Below are 15,504 nucleotides of genomic sequence, written 5' to 3' on the forward strand. Positions count from 1 at the left end.
TTAAAACGAGTTTTATTGCTACGTCATACAGCTAACAAAGGATCCAAACATTAGGTGGAGGATTAAGCAACAAAAGTAAGTGCTTCCCGAATGAAGTGTGGACCAAAGTTCCATGAACTTCTTCTTCTTCAACTTCTTTCATTATCTTGTATAGATTACTGAAAAATATGTACAAAATCTGTAAACCAATATTATATAAAACAAACCTATTAAATAAAGAAAAAATCTCAAAGTATTGAATTGTTTTACGCTAATAACGAATGTTGCGTATATGTATTTTCTCTGAATTAATATTCAATTTCGTCTTCCCTTCAAAATTAATACATCTTTTTGAGGAGAATTTTGTATTATACAGAATCCACCAAAGAGAGCATTAAAATTCTGACTGCCATAAAATGAAGTAAATTAGACGCAGCGACCGAAAGTGTGGCCCCGTCTAGAGAACTCCATCTTTGCCGATCGCGGGCAATTGGAGTTCGCGTAGGTCCTACTCCGAGATACGCTTTTTCATCACTCCGATCTTGATAGGACTATACTATACTATATTCAACGCCATTAATGAAATACTCAATCAAATAAAGCTCTTCTCGCATAAATATTCTGATAAAAATTAATGTGATTCAACTTCGCTCGATATTTCAGCTATGCCTCAAAAATCACACGATAAATTATATCGACTATTTCGAAAACAAGCTTGAACACACTGACGGTTATTGCAATGCTTATTTTAGGCGGAAGTTAATTTATTCAATTGACCATTATAACATCCCTTAACAGTCGTGAGAGATATTGCAAATTATTTTATATGTATAGAGCGACGCGTAGGTTGTAGCTCAGTTACAGTATGTTGAATGCTAGTAGTTTTGTTATACGAGTATAGTTATGTTTATTCTTTATTTGTTGTAGATGCCATTTCTGTGTGAAAACTCATCCCCTAATTTATACAGTACTTTTTTTGGATCATTTATTGATGAATTCAAGAAAGCATTTACTCAAATGACTTTATTGGTTTCTGTGAATGGGCAAATGAGGAGTTACACAGATGAAGGTTAAAATGATATGAAATGTATGATGAAAAGCAATATAACACTGTGGAATTTCGGGAATATGTTAGGTTGTATTCAAATAATTTCAAAAAAGATTGCAAAATTGCTAAGTCACAATATTTAAGCTCAAAAATAAAAAATTGCATGGATTAAGTAAAAACTACCTGGAAAATAATAAATAAAGAATCAGGTAAAACGTCTGACAAACGAACCAATTATATTTGATGCGAAGACGGTTCGACTGCAATATTTCCACTACTTAGAGATCTTTTCAATAGGCTAAATTATGATTTCTGACCGTATCAGGAGAGGGTCAATCACATAATAGAAAATTGTAATTTGCATAATGTTACCCTAGTTTTCAGAAAGCTGAAACATTTTTCAGGCAGTTTCAGAACATGTCTAGTCGAGTGGTGCAGTTTTCAGGAGACCCGTTTTCAGGCCTAGTTATACTCCTCATATGAAGAAATATTCTAGACGGATAAGGGCGGAGGCGGATCATTTAAGATTATTTCCAGGCATATATAAGCAAGCCGAAACGCGACTAGTGAAATTCGTTTTGAATGCGATACCAAGAGATATACACCGAAGCGATAAAGTGAAGACAAGAGATAAAGTACTGTGTAAAGTGCATAATTAAAGTACCTAAATAGTGACTGTATTTTGTGTGTATAATAAGTGTTTTCTGCTTATAAATTCCTTATTAATATATAATTTTCTATCCGATCCCCTAGCTCGTAACAATATGTTTTGAGCTAGGGTTAGCAAGTGTTAAAGGGAAATTAATAAAATCGGACCCAGAGGTAGCTTCTACTTTTGAAGAGTTTTTTTACAATTGTACCTCTAAATACGACAAAGTCCTTGGATTATTCACCTGCTGCTGCGATCGATTACTAGAAAAACGTGTATCTAAATTTCAGTTTAAAAATATAACTTGTAGTGATGTCGTTAAAACTTTTAAGCTTATTAATTTAAAAAAAGTGACGATATATGGGGTACGTCATTTTAAATTCCGTTATTGATGTAATAATCTGAATTGTCTGTAATTTTTATTTAGTTATTCTTACCCGCTCTACGCCCTTGACTTGCGAACTGATAGTAAATGTAAATTTACAATTAATTTAACTTATTTTTGACGTTCATAAGGGTACTTGTTTACCTATATGAATAAAGTTTGTTAGCTTCTAATATTTATTTAATTGAATTCTAAATATTTTTAATAGTTATTCATTTGATTCGTTCGGTTGTTTACGAATTGTTACGAATTGACTCCACCATCTCCCCGAAGTGGGATGGTCGAGTCGGAGTAGGGAAGTTGTGATTAAAAAAGAGGTTGTGACACATGCGCACGGACTCTTCCTTTCTACAAGTTTGAAGTTATACAGTTCACGTAAAATCAGTGAAGTAAATTATAGTGAATTAAGTCATCATTGAAGTGTTTAATTTTCTACCCTAAACACTAGATCAACTACCGCTAACAAGTTATTTTGAGTTTGAGTCAATACAAATGCAGCACTACCTACGGATGGGACTGGAGGTTCAGCGAGCTAAAATTTTCTCTAATCTCTCGATAAATAAGAGCTTAAAGGTAGTCAAGCCAGAAATAGTCTCTAATGACGTTCTAAATATTAAAAGTATGTAGGCTGAGCTATAGTTTGATAATCAGTATACGTAAACAGTAAACGTACGATTGTATTTATATGGCATTCTCAATCAAAACAAAATACTCAAGGTTGTGGGGTTTTATAATCCCACAGAAGTACGTGTGTACACGCAAACCTATGTTTACCGTGGGCGGGTGGCGCGGCGGGCGCCACGTGAGAACTGTGAGCCCGGCGCCCGCGCAGTCGCGCCCGCGCACGCGCCGGCCATGGCGGCCGACGACTCGCCAGATTTCGAAGCTTATCTCTCCAAAATTAAAACACACTCCATCGAGAAAACGCTACTCCCACTCATCAAGCAGGTACGCTAAACACGCTTTGCTCATTTCCGCAACTTCATCGAATCCTGTCACTACGCTCGTAAAGATACCACGTTACACGCGTCCTCTACGTCAGAACTTCGATAAACTGACGGAATTATCGGTGCTCTTACGCACTGTCTAAAGCGGTAGTTATATTTTTAGATTTATCCGCGTCAATGCACGACAGTTTACGTCAAACTCTAAATTTCCCGCCTTTTCGACATCTGTTGCATACGGGTTCGCGTCTGCGCAGTACATGCATTCTGACGTAATGGGGCATTTCGAAAATGTATAATATCAACGTAACAAACAACAGTTGCATCGCGGGAAGGGATCAGTTCCCTTTCTATATAAAAATTAGCGGAAATGACTGATTGATAAAACGCGATATGAAGAGGAAGGAGGGCGGGCGGCCACGTGGGTTTGTAAGGGTGGGAGGGCGGCGGGGTGCAGGTGTCGGCAGCGATCGATGGCCGCGGGTGAGGGTCCGGCAGTGCCGCGGCGGAGGCAGGCTGAGCGGCGCCCTGCCGCAGCGATCCGCCCGCGCGTCCACACGTGCGCGCCGACTCAGCGCGCCGCCGCAACGCGGGCCCTTGCTTAACGCACACAAGAGACATGGACGCGCTATCCGATGACGATGATTACACGTGCCGGGAGCCCCAGGTAAGAGCTGACCGCATATAACAGAGCGTTCAGTGCACGTTGAATTCCTGGGGCTTCAAATATATCAATTCAACAAGTAGTTATGCCAAAAACTTGCGTGCAAGAACGACCTTGATCGAATTTCGCGGCCTTCTTATTTCCCCGGTCCAAGGCGCCGTTAGCTGTTAAGGCGCTATGATGCCAAACTGTCTCGATAGGTTTATTATTATTCAAATCTTCGTTGAACATTGCATATTTATAAGTGTAATTAATGTTACAAATAAATTATTTCATTAAATAAATAGTCAATTCATGAAACAGCGTCCGTGAGAACCCTTTGTGTTATTGTTTAAGATAGGCAATAAGGTTTTTGATTAATTAATTGTTGTGGGACTACAGTTCAAAATATATAAGTTTTGGTTGATGCTATATGGCTGTGATATGAAAAAAAATATTCTTGTCTTAAAATTTCGTCTTTTACATTTAATTTTTACGTTACGGCCATTACATATATAAATAATTGTATCACATAAAAACATTTGATTGTCCAGTTATAAATATTACACTCTACATTACTAGCCAGTAGGCGAGTCTTCAGCTTTTATAAAGTCCGGAACATTGGTTTTAAGCCAGGCTTGAGTAGTGCAGGCAGGAAAGGCCTGCTGGAAAGTCCGCTGTATAGTTTTTAAAAGTGTATTGCTGAGATGTTTCACATACGATCTAAGACTTTATCCTGATACACTTTGGCTGAAGTTTTCACTACTTTTTCACAAAAAAATTGTTTTGTGACTCCATGATAAGACACGCCCTGCAAAACCATCACTAACGCAGGATGATGACCACGTTGTACCGTTCCGACCACTTGAGCAGTTTCTCTAGTAAAGAGGATATTTCTGCGCTTTTCACCTGCGTATCGCGCCAGAAGGCGTTTTGGCTCTTTAATTGTACAGATTGATTTAGGGCATATCCCGTATATTGACTGTATTTGAAGTGTCTGGAATATGAGCCACTGTAATCCTATTTTCTTTAACACCCCATTCCATACCTATTGTAATTTTATAATGAACGCGAAAAAATATGTGAAATGGCGCAAAATCTTACGATATTTTTAAAATAATATACGTGTACCAAATTCACAATTTTTTTTATGTAATAATGTTTAAATTGTATTTAAAATTCAAATTCAAAAATAGTTTGATATTAATTACAATTCAAATTTTTACAAACAGTCTATACATCATAGCTGAAAACAATTCTTCCATAACATACATACCATATACTTGTTATCTCATTTCTATTATTATTATAAGGTTCGCTTTAGATCTTTTAATATTTAAATTTAAAATTACAGATCAGCAGTCTGGTTACAACGAGAGGTGATGCAGCTGGTGGAGCCGCGGTACAGAGAGTAGGAGCTGCCGTCGCGTGCGCAGTGGAACGATTCGTAGCCGTGGGGGAAACTATAGCGGATGACAACCCAGATGTTCGGCACAGTATGGTTCTTGCGTGTAAAGAGGCTCGGTCAGCAGGTATTAATTTCTTAATTTACAAAGTATCATTCAAACAATCAATTATTTAGTGACTACGATTGTGACTTATACTTTTAAACACTAAGACTTTATCCTGTATCTTGTCCCATAAATAGAAATATCGATTTAGCAGTGCCATGTATATATTATGGTCGGGTCAATGTGGACATTATTATAGTCTTGATTATAATGTCATACGTTTCAGGAACCAGCAGGAGAGATTTTTTAGTTTTTATAACTTAAACTTAAATATTAGTGACATTTGACAGTCGACCACCCACAGAATAACGATGATCTATAAAACCCACACAAATGACAATTTATTATATAACTAGTCTGGCCATAAATACTGTTACATTAAAAAAAATATTCTTTTCAACTTCCAATTATTTTGAATTCGGAACACGTGTATTATTGTAAAAACATCTTTCGATTTTGCGGCGTTTCACATATTTTTTCGTGTTCATTATTAAATTACAATATGGAATGTGCTGTTAAAGATAATAGGATTACAATGATCGCCTTGCACAATGTGGTATGAACCGTCGGTCATATTCCAGACACTTCAAAAGCTTGGTATCAGCCGTATGTTCGTATATCGTACTATCAACAGATACAACAACGCCTCGTCTGTCAAAGACCAGACAAGATCGGGGTGGCCACGAGCAGTTACAACTATAAAGGCCGTTAATGCTGTTAAAGCCAGAATTCGTCGAAACCTCATTAGGAAGCAAAAAACCTTATCGCGAGAAATCAAGATTCCCGCTAGGAATCTGTGGCGTATTATAAAACGAGACCTGAGGCTCAGTGCTTATCGACAATATACAGGTCTTGCCCTAAATCAACATTTACAATTAAAGAGAGTAGATCGATCAAAACGCCTCCTGTCGCGATACGCAGGTGAAAAGCACAGAAAAATACCAAAAAATACCACATTACCGATGAAAAAACTTTCACGATTGAAGAACACTACAATAAGCAAAATGATAAAGTATACGCTCACAATTCTATACAAACTGCTCAAGTGGTCTTAAAGGTACAACTTGGTCATCATCCTGCGTCAGTGATGGTGGGGCGTGTCACAAGGAGTCACAAAACTTAATTTTTGTGTAAAAGAAGTGAAAACTTCAGCCAAAGTGTATCAGGATACAGACATGGATCATGTTGTACAACCTCTCAGCAGTGCACTTTTTAAAAATATGCCGTGGACTTTACAGCAGGATTCTGCACTTGGTCACAAAACATGAAATACCCAAGCCTGGCTTGAACCTAACCTTCCAGGCTTTATAATATATATAGGCGTGGCCCAGACCTTAACCCTTTTGATTACAAATTTTGGTGAGTTTAAGACGACACGGTGACATTCAGTCTCTTAAAAAATCTTTGGAGCAAGCAGTGGCAAAATTTACCTTGGAAACACTGCGTAAATCCACAGATTCGGGGCCAAACAGATTAAAGGATTGTTATCTTTTGCTGAGACTTTAATAAATATGTAGGTATTTTAATAATATTACATTACTTCATTAAAATAAAATGCATTTTCATTAGTAACAGAACTTATGGCTTGAATATGTTATTATAAAATCTATTGCACGAGAATCTATTAAAGTATACTCAGTGACACTGTTCGGTAAATGGCGTGGAAAAATAGTTCAAGTATTTATATGCACGTCCTTTGTTAGACATTTAATGATAGTTTCAAACTGAGCGAACAGTATCTAACTTTATATTGAAATTGGCTAACTTTAGACATGCATTGACTGTGGATAATTGTTGGCAACTGTAACATTATTAATGCTATTATAAACAAGACGCCGAGAATATATAGGTATATTTATAACATTCAAAAACAGCTTTCCATTTATTCAACGTTATACTAAATTATGTTCATTTACTTGAAGAGATTGTAATGTTTGTTGTGTTATTCAGTTCTAGTGATTAAATTAACTTCTGACAATTGCTCACGTAACTTGGTGTGACTTTGATCAACATCAGGTACGTATTGCAAAGCGTATATACTATCCAAAACCAATGATTTTTATGTAATGAAATGTCAACTACACTAAGGTCTCAGTCATGTTTAAAAACAGTCCTGAGAATTTTAACGAATTAAAAACTTCTGTTTTGAAAATCAAGAAATCCTCTATCGTAAAGAAAAATTAAATGCAGCATACACCTAATAGGATAATCAGGTATATCACGTATCGATTTACACATTTAATTTTCTAATACCACTAATCGCCGACTTACAGAAAATCAAGGCTATGATATCGTAAAGCCTCCATAAATTTGTGTCAGCCACCTGACCCGAATTTCAATGTTCGAACGTTATTGCGTGTTTCAAACAAAAGAAAACAATAGATCCTCTGTCTATCCAGAAAGGGTGTTTCACGAATCAATATAATATGGCTTACACACTTATTTACATGTCTTAGCCAATAGCTTTCAGATTTTCAAAGGTGGTGGTCGTAGCCTTGGATATACTGTCAGTTTATTCGTCTTATTTATGAATTAATAATTGTTTTACATGTTCATAATTTAGCAGTCAAAGCTGACAATTGACAGGTATCATATATCCAACATATTTGCAATACTCTTATAAGTTCGGGAGAATGATTGTAGAACATTGACCAACTGCTAACATGGCTCACGTGGCTGTTCCATACTTGAATAGCTGAAGATGCGATACAGAAACAGCTCACAAGAATAATATGATGTATTTGTGAATAGGTATATACTAAATCAGATTTGAATATTGCTCTGTCATATTCTCGTTTCCTCTCAAAGTGGCAAAATCTCCTTCAAGCCCTTAATTATTGTAGTGAGCCTTGAGATAATACCAATACCTTGAACCTTTGATTCTACGCGTAGCGCTCCGTCTGTTAACTTAGGTTGTTCTCTTGGTGACATCCCGTACCTATTTATATATTCACTATTTAAATGTTAGAGTAGATCTATAGAGCTTAGCGATCCGTAGGGTTGTTAGGTTATTACCATCTCATATATTCAGTTATCTAGTGCAGCTTGCTAATAAATACACTATATATACAATACCTATACGTCTGACATTTTATACTTATACACACATTTCACAGTCTACTAGCTGGCAAGCTCTACAGATCTTAATATTTAAAGAAAATTCCTTTAAGACAATTCTTTAGAGAGTTCGTTTTGTTTATATTAATATGAAAATATATTTAGCAATCGCTGAAGACTCCCATGGTCCATAAACTACTGAATAATGTCTATTGGCTTATTTTCCTTTATCGTATATAAAACGGTAATACTTATCTAATCTATCTCATAAACAGATAATGCCAATACCAAATGCGCTGACTAATAACTAAAGACTAGCAATCCTCCGTGAAAATCGCTTTCAATTTCCCAATGGTAAGAAGATCAATCACGCAAACGTCAGCAAAATTTGTCCGAAACAAATTGCTGATATGATTTCAAGAGTTATTTTATAGTATTGATTTATATTTTTATCAAAACATGTGGACGAAAATTTAAAAATAGAATGAGTAAATATGCAGTTGGTTACGCAACAATGCATGACAGATAAACACTATTGGAAAAATTAATTAAAAATAAAACACAATTATATTTAGTGTTACTTGTATAGTTTGTTATTTTGTTTATTACCACAATAATCCTAATTCCTTAAGACAACTAAGTATATAAGTAATAGTTTAAATTTTCGTTCAATAGAGTGTGTTTATAACATGTACACTACAGATAAATTTTGTTCGAGTCGCGCGTTGTAGAATAAAATTTTCATGTTTTGAATTGTCTCTGTAGTACGTAATGTACAATATAGTAAAAATCATAAAGCCGGTGAGTTGCAGAATTTATTTTTAACGTGTGCGGATTAATGTATAAAATGGCTTTTGTCTCGATGGTAAAACAACAGAAGCCTATTAAACAATACAAATAGAATATTCAACTTACATTGTATTTATGAAAAATTTCCCGCGTAACAAGATTATAATATGGGAATTATACAAATCTAATTTTGAATGGTCGTATGACCTTTGCACCTCCTGCCTAATGAAATGGAACAATAATTCTATTAGTAGGGAGCATTTTACGACATATTTCTACTTGCGAAGTCCAAAGCATCAGATAATATATTTATTCACACGTAATCTCACAGCCTAATGCACGAGATTTAATATTTCTCGCAATGGTGAAGTTCTCCAGCCTTATGCGTTACAAGAGAATTTCAAATTCCACTTTTTTATAAACCTTTGTGTATTGAATTAAGTAACAAATCTACGTAAATATTTTCAAAGAAATATCCTTATATTCTTGTAAGATGTATCGTGATGTTCTGTTTGCTTACAATATGTAAGGCTGTAAACTAATGTTATCTGTCGGAAAAGCTAAACCACTGAGTAAACAATTGATAGTTGCACCACGCAGCTTTGAGAAAACTGGGTCTTAGCTATAATCATTTGTCAACTTTATATCCTATCTACCATCTACATTCTAGCGTTTTCATTATTCATTGTTTGCACCCGTAAAAGCGATGTAACGTAAATTCCGTCTCAAACACCTTGATGTTACCTGCTCAAGTACTTTGACTCTACCTTCTAACCACGTACGCCTCGTAAATGAGTTTCACATAAATTTCAACGCTCCATTTATTCACGAACATTACGGCTATTGAACATTTAATATTTACGACGGGGCGGTGGTAATGAAATCGGAAACTTTTGTCATTACGCAAGTTAAAATATGAAGAATTTACGATGATAATTGTTGTAACATTGTATACTGTTCTAGTAAAATAACATATATATCGAGGAATTCTGTGCGGTGTATAAAGCAAAGATAACAATGAAACAGACGACTAAATGTGGCCGTTTATTTTACTGGAGGGCTATTGTACCTTACATCCCTTAAATTAATTATTAAAACATTCAGACTAACTTATTATTGCACAGATTATGTTGTGTTAGATTAATAATTAGGACAATTTGTTTCAAATAAAACCTTTTTGTTTTATACTACTTTAATAGGATTATCAAATGCAGTTACAAATGTATAGCGTGAGTTACAATCGTTGTTATTATCAAATCGGTTAGAGTAAGCATCACTTTGATTTATTTCTAATACACAGATTAAGCCACACGGAAATTATCTGTTAGAGTTTGTAATAAATGTGACGCAGGTTAGTACTTAATAACTTGGACCATGTTTAGGCAATTTCATACAATTATCTTGTCAGTCCTAGTCTACAATATCTCGAATCTCTAGAATATACATAGGGGAAAATTTAAAATAAGGTGGCCTCGCTTTATATAATGACTGTGGTAAGCTATACATCCTCGAGAGAGTCGTAAAACCGAAGTTTTGAAAGCTTTATTGGACAACCTCATTTTTAACTCCGACTATAGATTCACGGCACAGCTGGGTTAGCCTAAAAGGTTTTATTTTTTCTTATAAAATTGTCACCGTGATAATATCAAGCATCAATTGAAAGCAATTTTTGAAATTTACAATTCGGAGTAGCGGTTTTTAATTAGTTTCTTAAAATAAAATTTTGTCTTTAATTTTTCATATGTGTTTTTAGTATGTATTACTATTTTTGAATCGTCGCATAAATTATTATTGGATACATTCTTACGTTAAATATTATTTTAGCACACTTGTTTATATTTAATTACAAATTTTGCGTTAAATTAGTTAAAATAATTTTTGGCAATCAATGTTCCATGACATGAATAAGAACGGGTTAATAACACATAATGTTTGTAGATCATTTAGTATTATAATTGTATATTTCTCAAACTATTATACGCTTAGTCTATAAAGTGCACTTTTAACATTTGATTTAATCATAAATTACGTCATTAAAGATTAGCGAGACTACAGTGTTCTTTGTCTCATTCACAAAGGGCAGACTTTGAACTTTCACCTTTTCGCTAGTACCTTATTATTGTTATTCTTTTATTTTACAACGGACTGCGGTTTTTGAAATAAAAATATTGTTCGCTATATTGTGTGTGTTTATATAAATGATTATATATTTTATAAATAATTAAGTATCAAATAGTTTTCGTGTGTTAATAAAAGTCATGTTGTAAGAAACACTTCTTTTAGTCTCCGGGAACAGACCCAATTTTGTAGAACTGTGAATGGAATATTTGTATTAAAATGATGCCTCAGTGAAACTCAGTTTGAGATATTGGAGCGGTAGTTCTATTTATGACTGAACCCGCCTATGGTAAACTTTAGGGGCAAGGGTTAAAACCCTAAAAATAACATATAAAATAACCATAAATGGTTATTTGGAACTTTCTAGATGTGTATATACTTAAAACTCTTTCAATAATAAAGTGTACCCTTACAATGCATTCGCAGGTTTTGTATTCTTAGTGAACAGAAAAAAAATATGATGAAAACCTTAACACGCGAGTCAAGTTAGTTAAACGCTTATAACCTGTAATAATGAATAATTTTAATGCTATTACTGTATTTCCAAGCTAGTACGACCTAGGTATCTAGTGTAGTTGTCTGCTGGTTTCTTTCTCGTATGTAAGAATAATTTTAAAATTCGCTTGCGAGTTCCTCTCTTGAGTAGATTTTTTGACTGCGTGTTTGTAATGGAAGATTTCATCCAATCCTTGGTGACACAATACTAGTAGTATTCTTCAGTCTTTGAGTTACGCAGACATCATGCACTTAAACGTCATTGGCGGATTTTATTAATTACATTGCTCACATATCTGGACGTTGAGTTATTGTCCACGACTGTGTGTAAAGCGAATTCAGTAAATACAATATTTACTTAATTCGCTTTAACGTTTATTTGAAGATGATTTATTTAAGTAGAAATATTTTATTGATACTGCAATTTAAGTTGTACACTGTACAGTTCGCGATTATTTAAGAAAAATGTATTCCAGAAGATAATATCAAGTATAGTAAACAGAAGCGTAGCATTTTAAATTTCTAGCCAAAGAAATTGAATATTTTCACTCTCTATATCGCCTAATTGAAATTGCATTATACAGCTGGCTAAATGTCTGAATTACAATACATGACACAAGCTATTTTAATAACAATTAACAGACTCATAATAATATAGTGTTATAGTATGTAGTTGACCTGTTTTTAGAACATTAACGAGGAAGTTTGGTGGCATTTCATCCTATAACGCCAATAATATGTTCAGAACTATATAATTAAGTATAATGCATCCGAAGGATTTTTTTAAATAGTTATAAGTTATAGCGATTATTAAATTTATACTCATCATAATTATTTACGCCCTTTCGCTGTTTTCAGTAAAATATCGGTCTGTTTTACAACGTTGTCATTACTGCGGCGAAAGGGAGACGTATGTGATATTATGTTATAAATTCTGATTCAATTGATTTTATTGCATATTTCTAGGGCATGAGTAAAGATTTAATTTTTACGTATAATATATGTTATTCGATGTATAATATAACATATTCGGTAGAAACAAAATTAAAAATTGATTTACATTAGTGTGTATATGGGTATCAAGATCTAAATATAAATCTAATTCAGTCTCAATTTGTTGTGCAATTTCAATTTACTTTACACCGTAATTTATATCGTTTATCTTCCAATATATAACAGTTTTAAACTGAGGAAAGCCAAGCTTTTTCCTTAGTACTGAAGACTTATATAGCAATATGGTGCTTCAGAGTTCAGGCGACAGTTTATATCTTGCCTTAGGTCAGTCTATTGAAACTTTAGCTGGGTCAACTTGACATAATACGGAATCTAGTCAGCTATGAAGTCGTGCACGTAAAAAAGATCTATATATTGTAAAATATATTTTTAAGAGTTTATTGTCTGTATTTTTGTTAATAATAATAATCTAGTGGCGCTACATCTCTATATAGGTCTTGACCTCATCATCCATTCTTGGACCATCTTTATTTAACATGACAATGCTTGCCTGGTGGCAATGCACCATGCACAGTCTTGATTCGAACGCACTGCCTCAGGGATGAGAGTCGTATGACACTAACACTGTTCTTGCTACATATTTTTGGTTTTATTGTATAAATAATATTTATCACGCAATATATGATATGCAATCACGATGTGGCCTGAACTACTGGTTACTGTAGAAGCCTGGCCGCAGACGGATTTTGGTTAAAGGACATTCGGCCATGATTTTGCCCAAAATATCAATGAGGTGTGGCAAAAAATACGGTGTCGTATATATATCGAATGCCTAAAGTAACTTAAAGTAAGACTTCGTCACGACCTTACCAGACCAAACGAAACAATCTAAACGTTCGACAACATTCTAAAGGAGATAAGTAAAGGAACCATAAGAAAAATACTACGAGTCAATGATCTCAAGAAAAAACGGGTCTAATGTGGTCTATGGAAAAGTTATCATAAAAGTCAGTAATTTTTAATACGAAGAATAATTACCATTATAATACGCAATTAACCGTCATTACCGAATCAGTGAATACGTAATTATCAGAGGCCACATATCCGCTTACCTAGAATAATAACTTTATGCTCTATGAAAAGTAATTATTTTAATTACTCTCGACCGTTTTTCATTTACGTTTTCGCTTTCGTTAATAAGCATGTTCTATTTTTAAATCCAGTTTATGCTAAATCTCAGTAAGCGTGTCTGTAGTGTATGTAACTGTGTCAATTACTTACTGGAGAGTAGGAATAAAAATGTCTTTTACCTCTACCGATGTTAATGTTTAGAATAGAAACCCTTTTCTGTTAATTAGATGAGAACCCTTTTTAAAATATTTCTTTGTTCAATAGATAAGTAAAATAACACGGTCTAGTTTTCTAAATTCCAATGCATGCATTTGATGATAAAATTTATAATTTTTAAATTAAAGAATGTAACCAAAACGGGTTACACTCGGAGACAACGAAAATATTACGTACTAACCTGGACAATTTACTAATACTTTATTGGTTGTGTGTAACGTGTAAGTGTGTTAAAACGCACACTGCGTTTTAAACTTAACCAAACCTCCAAAATCTTAGAAAAAATATAGAAGCTCTGCGCCTTAAAAATCCAATCACGACCATACTTTCCTTTTAGGCTTCACTTAGCCTTTTCTAAATTTTGGCACGTTTCCTTTTCATTTAAGTAATTATTAAAACTTTAAGCTACCTAAAAAATTATATACTTTGACAGTTGTTTTTAAAACGCTGTAGGAACATACATTGCTCTCAAAATGGAAAAACATATATGCACAGTGCCTTCACTCAGCGTTTACTTGGCTTCAGGTATAAGTGGTACTTGTTCCATTGTGTGCCGTATACTATGCAGTCAGCTATGAGCGATGCACTAAATAAATATCAACTCAAGTAGTCGATGCGAACTGTATAAAAGCTTTGAGTATTTTTAATCGTTTTAAACTTTTAATTGATATTAATGTATTCTATGTACCGTGCCGTAGAAAATATACTATTATTCTAATGTATCTCCTTACTCAAGATGATAGTCTCATACATTATAATGTATCAGCTTGATATGATGAATAATTTATAACCATTATTTCTTGAACACTTCGTTGCATTAACATCCTACATTACAACCAGAAATATAAATAATAATGACACTTCTATATATATACATAATAAAATCTTTATTTGTACAATAAAGCTCAAATAACTTTATCTATGGATCTATGTTAAAACTAACAACTTTAAACGACTTAGGGGTTCCCTAACTGTGTCAGATTTAGCTTAAAAGTGTTTTTGCGGTAAAGGCTAGTTATCTACTATGTTGTACATAACTCACTAATAAGAGCATAAATCGGCACTTTATGACTTAATAAACCGCAGGTTTCCTCAAGGCTTTATTGCACATGCGATCATTAGGTTTTATCGCGTCATTTTGGGGATGCTCTCTCGACAGTATGTAATCGAGGTAGATTAAATGAGCCCGACAACCAATGTTCCCTTTGTATAGAGTTTTACTGTAACATTCCATTTACGAGAGGATCCTTTTAATCTGCAGCCCGTCAACAAAAGAGAAATATGTGATTTTAAATACTATTTTGGGCTTGAATTTGAATATAAACCTCACAGAAATAATAACCAATACACAAGAGGGCCATATTGAGGTATGATGTTAAACTCTGCTCTTATAGATCTGTAATCGAATATTTTCTATTCTTACCTATAATAAAATATAGAATCCAGATCTATGATTACTTTGATAATAGAACTCTTGAAACAATGTCAGCAATCAAATACAAAATCTGAGATTTAGAATTAAAAAGGGTTATTGCGATCTTTCATGGAGGTTTTTCAGTTGAGGATATATGACCAAGCTGTGACG

At 34.1% G+C, this 15,504-nt stretch overlaps 1 protein-coding gene across 6 annotated transcripts in view; it reads left to right on the plus strand.

The window, feature by feature from the left end:
- The first annotated feature begins 2,891 nt into the window (after positions 1-2,891).
- The window catches only part of LOC123715990 (alpha-catulin), a 57,018-nt gene continuing 44,405 nt past the window's right edge, over positions 2,892-15,504 (plus strand). For 5 of the 6 annotated variants that reach the window (XM_045671425.1, XM_045671420.1, XM_045671423.1 and 2 more), the window contains exons 1-2: positions 2,892-3,009; positions 5,003-5,180. In XM_045671425.1, coding sequence (XP_045527381.1) covers positions 2,917-3,009; positions 5,003-5,180 — 271 coding nt within the window. In that variant the 5' untranslated portion in view covers positions 2,892-2,916. Of the gene's footprint in view, positions 3,010-3,487; positions 3,673-5,002; positions 5,181-15,504 lie in introns of those variants that run through there. The other variant, XM_045671422.1, reaches the window with a different exon arrangement.

This window comes from Pieris brassicae, chromosome 11, assembly GCF_905147105.1.
Source record: "Pieris brassicae chromosome 11, ilPieBrab1.1, whole genome shotgun sequence".
NCBI classification, from domain to species: Eukaryota; Metazoa; Arthropoda; class Insecta; order Lepidoptera; family Pieridae; genus Pieris; species Pieris brassicae.